This window comes from Papio anubis, chromosome X (genome assembly GCF_008728515.1).
Source record: "Papio anubis isolate 15944 chromosome X, Panubis1.0, whole genome shotgun sequence".
Lineage (NCBI taxonomy): Eukaryota > Metazoa > Chordata > Mammalia > Primates > Cercopithecidae > Papio > Papio anubis.
The window spans coordinates 127354952-127367699 of NC_044996.1; the positions used below are offsets into that span (position 1 = coordinate 127354952).

The 12748-nt window shown below is 39.6% G+C and overlaps 1 protein-coding gene across 3 annotated transcripts in view; it reads left to right on the forward strand.

The window, feature by feature from the left end:
• The window catches only part of BEND2 (BEN domain containing 2), a 55710-nt gene that overhangs the window by 38338 nt on the left and 4624 nt on the right, over positions 1-12748 (forward strand). For all 3 annotated transcript variants that reach the window (XM_009197276.3, XM_009197277.3, XM_017954342.3), the window contains 4 exons: positions 2778-2978; positions 4434-4555; positions 6264-6492; positions 9351-9554. In XM_009197276.3, coding sequence (XP_009195540.1) covers positions 2778-2978; positions 4434-4555; positions 6264-6492; positions 9351-9554 — 756 coding nt within the window. The remainder of the gene's footprint in view (positions 1-2777; positions 2979-4433; positions 4556-6263; positions 6493-9350; positions 9555-12748) is intronic.

Here is a 12748-nt window from a genome sequence, read left to right on the forward strand (position 1 = left end):
CTCTGACTTTAAAACTCATGTGTCTTTTTTCTTTTTGAGGTGGAGTCTTGCTCTATTGCCCAGGCTGGAGTGCAGGGGCATGATCTTGGCTCACTGCAACCTCCGCCTCCCAGGTTCAAGCGATTCTTCTGCCTTAGCCTCCCAAGTAGCTGGAATTACAAGCACACACCACTACGCCCAGCTAATTTGTGTATTTTTAGTAGAGATGGGGTTTTGCGATTTTGGCCAGGCTGTTCTCAAACTGCTAGCCTCAAGTGATCCATCTGTCTTGGCCTCCCAAAGTGCTAGGATTACAGGCATGAGCCACCGTAACTGGCCTAAAGCTCACGTATCTTACCAGTTCATGTACTGCCTGCCAAGCCACAGTGGCAGAGATGAGGGGACCCCAAGCTCTGTGGCTTCTAAGGGTAAGCCTTCCAAATATTTTGTAGTCAGTTCATTTTTGTCTCAACTTCTAAGCAGCTTATCTCTTATTAATATCCTAGAACAGGGGTCAGGAAACCTTTTCTGTGAAGGGCTAGGTAGTATTGTCTGTCACAAATACCCACATTTGCTGTTGTAACATAAGAGCAGCCTCAGCCCGTAGACGAATGAATAGGCATGGCCATGGCCAGCATACCTTTCACACATGTCGGTGGGGGGATGGGCCAGTGGACTGTAGTTTGTTGACTCCCTTCCTAGAGGAGAGCTTATTCCTTTAAATTATTTTATTACTCAAACTAGAAGAAATTTCAAAAATTATGGTCTCGGCTGGGCACAGTGGCTCAGACTTGTTAATCCCAGCAATCTAGGAGGCTGAGGTGGGAAAATCGCTTGAGCCCAGGAGTTTGAGACCAGCGTGGGCAACATAGCAAAACCCCATCTCTACAAAGATACAAAAAATTAGCCAGGCGTGGTGGCATGTGCCTGTAATCCCAGCTACTTGGGAGGCTGAGGTGGGAGGATCACTTGAGCAGCCCAGAAGGTTGAGGCTATAGCAAGCCATGATCATGCCACTGTACTGTACTCCAGCCAAAACAAAAAACAAAAAACAAAAAGAAACCCCAGAAACAAAAGTTGATTCTCTGTACTAAAATGGGCACTCTGATACATTGTTAGAAGTATACATTGGTACAAACTTTCTGAAAGATAGTTTGTAGAAAAATCCATAAAAACATTTATGCCAGTTGACTGTAATCTCACTTCTCTCTGAAAGTGTAATAAAAAATTACATAAAAATTTTGGTACAAGAATGTCCTTTACGGAATCATTGGGAAAATTTGGAAACAAACAAACAAAAATAAATGATGATAGGGAATTAATCACTTGACTTCTGGTATATCCACAGCATGTGAGGCAGTAAAGCCTAATAGTTGAGGGCATGAGCTCTCATGTCTGTCTGCTTGATTTCAAATCCCTGCTCTGTGTCTTACTAACCTTATGACCTTCAGCCCCTTTCGTAACCTAAATATTAGTTTCTTCAGCTGTGAAGTGACAAAAATAATAGTGCCTACTTCACAGAATTGTGAAGATCAAATAGGACAATGCATTTAAAGCTCTCTCTCTTTTTTTTTCTTGAGACGGAGTCTCGCTCTGTCGCTCAGGCTGGAGTCTCGCTCTGTCGCTCTCGGCTCATTGCAAGCTCTGCCTGCCGGGTTCACGCCATTCTCCTGCCTCAGCCTCCCGAGTAGCTGGGACTACAGGCGCCCGCCACCATGCCCAGCTAATTTTTTGTAGTTTTAGTAGAGATGGGGTTTCACCGTGTTAGCCAGGATGGTCTCCATCTCCTGACCTCATGATCCGCCCGCCTCGGCCTCCCAGAGTGCTGAGATTACAGGCGTGAGCCACGGCACCTGGCTAGGACAATGCATTTAAAGCTCTTAACACAATGCCTCGGATGTAAGTACTACATAAATGTCACTTGTCAGGAAAATCATGGTGACAGGAATGCAGATTTTTTTTAAAAAGATGAAAACAGAGAAATGCTCAAAATACAATGTTAACTGAGAAAGCAGGATTTAAACTATACTTAAAGCATGATTTCAATTTTTTCTTTTAAAAAAATAGGAAAAAGAATGGAAGATATTAGTAGAAGATTCATGGTTTAGAGCAGTTGACTCATAAACAGATTTTAAAACTGGCTCTGTAACTAGCAGTGTGACCTTTTCAAATAACTTATCTTCTTTGGGCCTCGGTCTCCTCATTTGGAAATAATGGGGGTGGGAATAATGGGGTGGGAGTAATGATAGAGGTGTTAGAATGATGAAACTGAGCTGGTGCATAGATGTAAAATATTTAGCACATGCCTGATATACAGGAACTACTGATAAATGCTAGCTATTTGAAAATTTTCTTAATGATCCCCACCCATGCTTTCAATACTGTCTTCAGGGAACATCCACTTACCCAGTAGAATGGCTCTGAGTATACTTTTAGAGTGTGAAATGGAGCAGTGGGAACTCAGGGCAACATGTTTACATATGCACCTGCAGCCTAACAATGACGTGTGTTCAAACTAATGAAGAGAGTAGTTCAATACAGTAAGCTCAAGACCAGCAGAAGTGAAGAATGTTGACAGTTTGGCAGATGGTGTCAAAGAGACCCATTTAAGGGAAAGGAAGAGATAAGCATCGAAAAAAAAATTCACCCAAGTAGAAATTCATGAATTAGAAATCAGTTTATCAGCATTTGCCTTATTTGAAGAAGAAGAAAGAAATCAGTGTAATTCTCTTGTGTACTTTCAGGATACCTTTGCATGACAAAACCAAGGATGTTCCTTTTTCTCTTTATTTTTAAAGGCTATCTTGGTGATCCAAAAAGAAATGTCAGAGTACTTAAAACTCATTTGCTGGCCGTACGAAATATGGCCAAACCTAAGCAAGCAGCCTGCTATTTGGTTCGTATTTTGTTCTCCAAGGAAATCCTGATTAGCAACTCAGTGGATATCCATTTGAAAGACAGCCAGTCCCTTGACCCAAACAAAATGGCTGCATTGAGAGGTATGTGTACATTAAGTGATAATGGAATCTTATTTTTAATAATCATTTGGTCATATAATGAATGTTATTGGCAGTTGAAGGAATAACAATGAAGTCTGTGTGAATCTTAAAACTCTTCATTTTTTTCACCTGTCTGACCCTGATTTTACAACTTAATAATATATCATTGGTAACAACTTCCAAAGAATAAAACTTGTCCATTGACTTGAATGGTTGAATAAGACAAGCCTCATCTATTATAGTTGTTTATGGTTAGTACTAAGTCAATTCTTTAGCCCTGAAACTTGCTACTTAAAAAAAAAAAAAAAAGGAAAAAGCTTCCTCTGCCAAAAGGTGGGGGAATTAAAGACTTGTCAGTGCTGGAGACTAGCAACACAGAAATAGAATTTTATGATTAGTCCTTTTTAGCCTCCTGCCTTCCTGCCTTCCAGACATGTCTATTGAGATCCTAGAACTCATGAGTACTAAGGATACTACAATGAATAAGTGTTTCTGCCTATGAGGAGCTCATAGTCTAGAAAGGGACATGTTGATGGAAGCAGATACATCCCAGTCCAGTGTGGTAGTGTTGGGGAAGCTCAGAGCAGCTGCTTTGAGGGAGTTGGGGAAGGCTTAACTAAGGACAGGATGTTTGAGCTGGATTCTGAAGGACTCCTTCACTAGGTAGAGGGAACAGGAGGATGTTCTAGGCAGAGGGAAGAGCTGGGGAAGATAGACACAATGAGTAAGCCCCTGGTGTAATCATGTTTGCAGTAACACTATTTTCTCTTGATATGTTTCCTTTTAGCTCTGATTTATCCATTGGGTTATTAAATGGTCTGAACACCCTGAAAGAGTCAACATTTGGTTACACACTTAAAATTGTTTTTCAGACACATGGTCTTGCTCTGTCGCCCAGGCTGGAGTGCAGTGGTGTGATCATAGCTCTGGTGCAGCCTCCAACTCCTGGGCTCAAGCAACCCTTCCTCCCCAGCCTCCTGAGTAGCTAGGCCCACAGGTGCATGCCACCATACCCAGCTAAGTTTTGTATTTTTTATAGAGATGAGGTCTCACTTTGCTGCCTAAGCTGTTCTCAAACTCCTGGTCCTCCTGCCTTGACCTCCCAAAACACTGGGGTTACAGACGTGAGCCACTGTGCTCGGCCTACACCTTTTTTTTTTTTTTTTTTTTGAGCAACAAGAGCTCAATATTAGCTCCCTACGTCAGTGTTTTAGGGATCTCATGGTAGGGGAAATAATTCAGCAAAGCATCCTCATTGGGTGGAATTTCTAAATTCTCAGAAAGAATAAGAGAAAAGGATGAGAAGTAGAAAGAGACAAAGTCAGTATTTAAGAGTCCAGAGTGCTCACCATTACACAATGGAACCATCTAAAAGTCAGTATTTAAAGAAAAAAAATTTTCATTAGTTTGTTAATTTTTTTTCTAATTTTCGTGAATACTTTCTGCTGTTTGCAGAATATCTGGCAACAACTTTTCCCACCTGTGATTTGTGTGAACATGGAAAAGACTGGCAGGACTGTATTTCTGGTATCAATTCTATGATCTACTGTTTATGTTCTGAAGCCAAGAGTACTCCAGTAAGTTATTTTTCGTCTAAATATGGTTACTATTACCTGAGTTTGTACTGTGTACAGCTTCAGAACTGATAGCATGAGTTACAGGCTTTTTAGGCCGTGTGCTAAAATTCTCATTAACTTAACTTAGGGGGCATGGGATGTTCTTTCAAAAGCATACTGCATGTTTATTTTACTTTTTTGAGATTTATGCTCTATAAAAATATCCTAAAGATAAATAAAGTGCTATAATTAGTATATTTGAAGCCAAGGATAATACTAGGAAAATAGTTTCAGCTACAAAGATATTTGGCAAATCTTTTTCAGTATCTCACCGAGCAACACAAAAAGGAGCTAGCTGTGTGCTCTTTGGCTGTTTCAATGGTAGCTGAGGAGGTGCAGGGGAAAATGCAGGCACTTCATTACTTGTTCACTTTTAGTGATGATGGAACTTGGTGAAATAAACACGTTATAACGTTAAACGATTACAGATATTTTACACTCCATATAGTTATGTGATAACAGAAATCTAGTTTCTCTCTCCTCCAGTCTGTCTTCAAACTACATTAGAGATTTTTGTTTGTTTTACCACGACCGGGCCATTAGGGAAGAGTGTCATATCTGTTGTCTTTTGATGAAATATGTATCTTAATGACAGTTCCTAATTTCCACCAACCCCCTTTTCTTCTGGCCATGTCTAGTCGCTCCTGTGTCTCTAGAGTAAGTTTATGGAAACAATTTGCCAAGAATATTTGTAGCTGAGTGTATGTTTTCCTGGTGAACGGGTTGATTTCAGTGATAGCTCAAGCACCATCTGCCTGAAACCAAATCTGCTTATTTTTAACATTCCATTTTATAGCCTTCAAAAATTGCACCCTAAACAATTTGAATGTAAAATTAAGACACTGCCTGGAAAATGGTAATTTGCATATTTGCTTAGGTGTCAAAAGAGAAGAGAAGCAGTGTCTGCCAAGTGCCTGCTGTGTGCTTGACTAGGAATGGGACAGGTCCTTGTCACTCAGAGTAGGTCCACAGCCCAGCAGCAGTGGACCACTGGCAAGCTTGTGAAAATTGCAGGGTCTTGATTCAGGGGCAAAATTTGCATTTTAGCAAGACCCTCCCCAACCTCCATCCCCCATGTGATTTGTGTGCACACTAAAGTTCAAGAAGCGCTAACCCAGAGCAGTGGTTGTCAACCCTGGGTGCATATTAGAATTACATGAGACACTTAAAAATAGTTACTAACGCCTGAGCTCCCCACTCCCACTGCTAGAGATTCTGGCTGAATTTGCCTAGGGTGGGGCCCAACACAACCATTTGTTTTTACAGATCCCGAAGGTCGTTCAAACGGGCAGCCAGACTTGAGCGCCACTAGGGAAAAAGAATACAAACAAAACATGAGAAACAAAAAGTGGTCATCTCCAAGAAACTCACTGCTTTGTTTATTTGTGAAATGTTTATTATGCACTTAATTTGTCCCAGCAGTTCTCATTCAGTTCCTTAGACAAAGCTACAAAATCCTCCAAGGAGCAGCGGGTCATGACAGCTTGCGGAAGAAGCCACCCCTTTCCTTCTTTCCAGATAGTATTGCGACAAACAGTATTCCTATGGCTTCAGCCCACCATTTAAAGAGTTAGTTGCTTCCCTAGGTGGGGCCTGGTAGGTGGTAGAGCACAGACATATTTTCTTGCTGTGGGACTTTGTTTACGGATATGGTTTTATATTTCAACAGAAAACTGTTCGCAAAAATAAAAAGCTTACCAACCCTGTTGCACCAGCATCTGCAGACAGAAATGACCACAGGGACAGAGATGGTGGTGAAGGCAGTTCTTGGATGTTTCAGCCAATGAATTATTCTGAAATGAGAGAAAAGGGGAACTTGCAGCCAAACAGTAATTCTGTCCCTGAAGAAATGCAAGAGCCTTCCACTGAAAATCCAGAGGAACCTGGTGAAGCATGGGGTGAGTTTTTAAAAAACTTATTTTTAAATAAATTCTCTTGCTGATAAATGTTGAATCTGAGTGATGCATTTTTGGGGCTCATTGTACTATTCTCTCTACTTTTATGTGTGTTTGAGAAATTTCATCAGAAAGTGAAACAATTTAATGTCTTTTATTAATGAGTTAATGAAATATATAGACACATGGTTCTGGGACTGTTATTTTTCCTACGGAAAGTGGCTCTTTGCCGACTCACTGGACCGTGTGAGCTCTGATAAGGCACTGCCCTCTGTGGTGAAGGGGAGGGGCTGCAGCTGAGATACACTTCTTGTTATCTGTGTGCCTGGCACATTGCAGGTGTGCAATAGGATTTTTGGCACGAATTTGTGAATCTCATCTCTCAGAACATTGTGCTCCCACTGCTAAACTGTCTGCTAAAGGCGCCTCCTGCTTTGATGGGTGTCAAGTGGCAGTGGTTCAGTAGTGACTGTGCCACCTGCCACTTGTGCTTCCCAATGCATCTTCCCAGGGTGCTGGGCTTTAGCATCACCCATACCGATGAGTGACATCTGAAGTAGCAAAACTTCATTCTCTCTGTACCCTGCCCCCATGTTAACCCTAAGTAGAATACTACCTGGGATCCTTTTCAAACGAAATCATTGACAAGATATAGCTTTATTTCTTCCATTATAAAAGTAATCTAACTACTGTATTTGTTAAGATTGTACACTACAGACACAGACTGGATAAATTAAACAACAACACAAGTCACCAGTTGAATAGCTCCTGTATTCAAAGAAGCAAAGAACCGAGTGAGTCTCAGGCAGGCAAGAACTAGAGCAGCCCCAAGACTGTGAGAACTTGGGCCACATGTCTCTAACCCTGACTCAGCTATAACGAGGGGACGGGGCAACTAAGCCCACTGTGAGCCAAGCAGTCACTGTAGTGTGTGTGGAGTCCGTTATGCCATTTTATTTTAAAAATTGGAAAATATTTTTAAGAGGGGGAAGAAAGCTCCCACGATCAAAATACTTTAAAAAACTGTTGTGGGCATTTTCATTTTCCTCCAGTTTTTTTTTTTCCTGTGAACATTTGGAAACATTATGATTCCCATATAATTACTCCCTTTCTCTCACATTATAATATGTATCTATTTTTCCTCAAGAATCTACAATCTTCGTAATCATTGCTCTAAGTAGGATTATAACATTCCATTAATTAAGTGCATCCCAATTTATTTGTCTCCTACTTTGTTTCTTTTTGTTGTTGTTGTCATTTTGGTTTGAGGGTTTTTTGGAAGGGGATTACAAATCAGTCTACAAAAAAACAGTCTTCATTCAGATTTTTTTTTTTTTTTTTTTTTTTTGAGATGGAGTCTTGCTCTGTCACCCAGGCTGGAGTGCAGTGGCACAATCTCGGCTCACTGCAACCTCCGCCTCCCAGGTTCAAGCGATTCTCCTGCTTCAACCTCCTGAGTAGCTGGGACTACAGATGTGTGCCACCACGCTCGGCTAGTGTTTTTTTTTTTTTTTTTGTATTTTTAGTAGAGACAGGGTTTCACCATGTTGGCCAGGCTGATCTTGAACTCCTGACCTCAGGTGATCCACCTGCCTCAGCCTCCCAAAGTGCTGGATTGCAGGTGTGAGCCACTGCACCGGCCGATTCAGATAGATTTTTTCATACTTTGGATTATCTTAGGTTAGGTTCTTAGAAATTGAATTACCAGGTTAAAGAGTATTAACCTTTTTTCCTGACCCTTGATAAATATTACTAGGTAAATCTCCCAGAATTAAGTCTTTGGACCCATTAAATGTGTTTCTAAATAATCTCTCCTGCTAAATGTTGAATCTGGATGATTCAATAGTTTTTATTGCCACCCATTAAATGATGGATGTTCTAAGATGAAGAATATACTTACTGACTTATAATAATTATATTATATTTTAAAATATATTTTATTTAACAAATAATTATTATATGTAAAATATAATATTTTTCAAATAGAGTTAATTTGAATCACTATGGACTGAAGAGAGATGATGATGATTAAGCTGTAGAGTTGAGAAATGAAAAGTCTTAAAACTTACTTTTCATTTCAAATAAGATCTCTAAGATACAATATGTAAAGTGAACCAGCAGTGTGTTGATTTAAAATGAATTTAATACTAAATAGAAAACCTACATTTTAAAAATTATAACTATTTCAGGAAGAATCATGGAGCTTATTTTTGAAAAAATCTTTCTTATAAGTAGGGAAACAGTGCATTAAATTACTTAGAATTTGTTACTTAATGTAATTTTAAAACTTATTGTATCCTAAAAGGTAACAGCATATTAAATCTTCCGTTGAACCGTGGTAGCATGTGTAATCACAGTGATTTCTACCTCATTTCTCATGCTGTCTCATAATCCACTAAAAACGCAAGGCTTTAGGCTGGGCACGACGGCTTATACCTGTAATCCCAGTACTTTGGGAGGCCGAGGCAGGAGGATCGTTTGAGTCTGGAAGTTTGAGACCAGCCTGAGGAACAAAGTGAGACCCTGCCTCTATAAAAGATAAAAAAAATTAGCTGGGGGTGGTGGGGTGGACCTGTAGCCCCAGCTACTTGAGTGGCAAGTGGCTAAGCTAAGAGGATTACTCAAGCCCTGGGAGGCTGGGGCTGCAGTGAGCCATGATTGTGCTACTGCATTCCAGCCTAGGCAACAGAGCAAGACTCTGTCTTTAAAATAAATAAAAATGTTTAAGGCCTTAGATTTTTAACCTCTCAAATTCTTGAGCCTAACAATTCAGAAAAATCAGTGTTTCTGTTTCAGCCTTTAAAAAATAATGCAACCTAACATCTGCTGTGAAAATTGACATCTTTCTCTTTTGCTTCTAGGCTATTTTGGAAGACCTTGGAGAAATATACGGATGCCATATTCAGTACTGACTTTGGCAAAAGCTAAGTCTTGCGCAAGCCTGTCAGCTAGATACCTTATTCACAAACTCTTCACAAAAGATGTCCTGATCCAAAGTAACGTCTATGGCAATCTAAAGCATGGCCTGTATGCCCTTGACCCTAATAAGATTAGTGCTCTCCAAGGTTTGTTACATGTAGAGTATGTCTGAATAAATAAAAGCCAATTGTGTTTAAGAGAAGGGCAGAAAGAAGAATCCATTCAGGTTGTGTTTGTTCTGGGGAGAATGGAACTTTTATTGAGTCCCTCATTAGAGTACAGCAAGGAGCAAGATCATGAATTGTATTTCTCTCTGCATTTGTATTCTTAGGGCTAATTGCTGTGTCTTGAATGGCTTTGCTAGAACAGGAAAGGGGTTATTGACTGTAGCTCCCTGCTATGGACTGCCAGGGATATGAAAACTCAAAACACCTTCATTGACTGAGGAGCAAGGTCAAAGCTAAAGGGCTTTATCCATTTGCAGAAGTGTCAACAAAAGCACAGAAGGTTAATTTGCTAAGTTTTTCTTGTGCACATTAGCCTAATATAGTCTCTGTGACATATGCTAAGTGAAGTAATAAAGCTTCTAAAAATTTCTTGTGAAATCTCAAATTTGGACAAAGTGGAAGCAAAATATTTCTTACTTGTGTCACTGGCACCCAGCAAAGATGTAGCTCTGATCTCAGGTGGTTCCTACCTTCATATCATACATTTTCATAGCCAACAAATTTGAACAACACTGGTGTTTCAGAATAAAGAAACCTGGTTTTCAGCTAGCAGCTTTTATAAGCATTTGTTATCATCTAACCCAATTGTTTTCAAACTTTTTTTTTGCTGCAACCCATAATAAGAACTACATTTTACATTGTGACACAGTACATGCCTCTGTGTGAGTGTGACTTTTAAAAACCAAAGCAAAAGTTTCACAAACAGTACTTACTCTATGAGTGTTACATTCCAGTATTTTCTCTTCCATTACATTTCTTTCAAGTACTGCTATCACTGATTTCACAACCTAGTAATTGGTCACAACTTGCAACTTGAACATCACTGAGCTAACCTACTAGGCAAAAAAACTAAACTCAATTTCCCTTTATGGTTAAAAAAAAAGTTTGTAGGCAATTCTGAAATGAATGTGTTTATGGAAGAAATAGTGTCTTTCTAATTACTTTTTTTTTAATGCAGGGAAAAATAGGTGACTTTTATAGTTCTTTAACATCTAGAAAAGATTACTTCTTTAAAAGTTGATGAAAAATATTTTCTAAGCCTTTTATCATTTTCTCTCTCACTGAATTATATTAAAATCTGAAAGATGTCTTTTGCAGTAAACAAATATTCAGCACGAGTTTGATGTATTATCCACATAGGGCAGATTTTAACAAATTTCTCCTAAGACTCAAAGTTCTATTGCTTTGTAGAAGGACAATCATTTCAGTTATTTCAGCAGAGAGAAGACAGTAGAGTTATTGTTGTCCCAAGGGGCGGAGCCAGCCCCAAGGAGTAGAAGCTGATAAGAAAGTCTCTTTCACTTTAATATAAAGATAAAATGAACTTGGAGAAGGAAGAGTCAGAGCAAAGGCTGGGTGATCAGATATGAGAGGAGAGACCTGCACTCGTGGGAGAACTGGGATTATGACCCCTAATATGATTTCTGTAAAAGTGCTGCTTCATTCGAAATGAGTTGAAACATACAGAAATGTATGGAAAATAATATAATAAATACCTGTCTACCCCCGTCACTGATAATAGACATTTCGTGTTTTGTGCTCCACGTTTTTGTTTTTAAAAAAATAATAAAGCTTTACTGATATAATTAACACTCCAACTCATCATCCCTTTCCCCTCTCCTGCTCCCCAGAAGTAATCACAGTCCTGGAGTTGGATATATCATTCCCATGCATGTTTTATACTTTTGCTACCTATGTTAATAGATCCATAAATAATATGTAATATTGTTCTGTAGTTATTTTATTTTACTTTATTTTTTCTTTTCTTTTTTTTTGAAATGGAGTCTTGCTCTGTTGCCCAGGCTGGAGTGCAGTAGTGTGATCGTGGCTCACTGTTGCTCACTGCAACGCTGCACTCCAGCCTCAAGCTGGTGGGCTCAAGCAATCCTCCCACGTTGGCCTCCCAAAGTGCTGGGATTGTAGGTGTGAGCCACTGCACTCGGCATGTGGTTGTTTTAATGTACGTAAATGGGGATGTACAGTAATCTTTTTGCACAACTTAAAATCACTCAACATTATGTTTTTGAGATCTTTTCATACATTTGAACTGCTGATTCATATCCCATTGAATGAATAAACCAATTTATTCTGGTATTCTAATATAGTTTCTTACCCTAATATTTTGTTATTTGGGGGAAAAGTTTCTGAAAATTATTAGTCAAAGGTAACTCTGTCCAGGAGCCAAAGGTGTAGATTTCATATAAATAACTATTATCTGATGCTCTCTGATGAGAGTTCAGTATCACTTAAGGGCTCTTAATTGATAGGGAGGAAGTTAGTAGGCAGATTTGCAATTAGCGAACAACCCTCACTCCTTAAACCCCCATCCATGTCTTTATATTGCAGAACTGTCGAATCTTAGCAATAGGAAATACTTTACAGGCCCTCTAATACAACATCCCACCCACAGCAGGAACTCCTATCTCAACTTTGACAGAGTCACCTCCCTTGGGCTTTGAACACTTCCATTGATGAGGCACCTGCTGTCTCAGCTACAATTCATGGGAAAGTTCTTCCTTCTAGTGACTCAAAATGTACCTTCCTTTGTAAATCATACACATTTGTCTTGGTTATCCCTTCTCTACCTAAACAGGGTCAATCCAATCACTTTTCACAGGTTGGGCCTTCAAGCAGTTAATGACAGCCATCACTTCCTGCTGGAGCATTAGGAGATCATAAAGACACTCCCTTTTAAGTTCAGAACCGAGTGAGAGAGGGCTGCTCCATTCAGGCAGGTGAAGATAAAAATAGCAGCTTTATTCTTCAATCGTACATGTCCCATTCATCCCAACTTTCCAATGTAGAGGTCTCTCCACATGGTAGCATGAGGGTTGGAGAGGAAATGTTCTACCTAACCTTTTCCCTCTTAAGCCTTATGCTTTTTCAGTTAAATATTAACATTTCCCTTCAGAATTCCTCACATACATGTTGCCCTGATCCTTCATGATTTGATTCAATAACTACCTTCAGATGTGCTTAAATCCACCCAGGATACAATAGTACAACCTATTAGGCTGTTAATGCAGCCTAAAATGTCACATGCCATTTAAAAATTTATGGTCAGGTCAGGCGCAGTGGCTCATGCCTGTAATCCCAGCCCTTTTGGGAGCCAG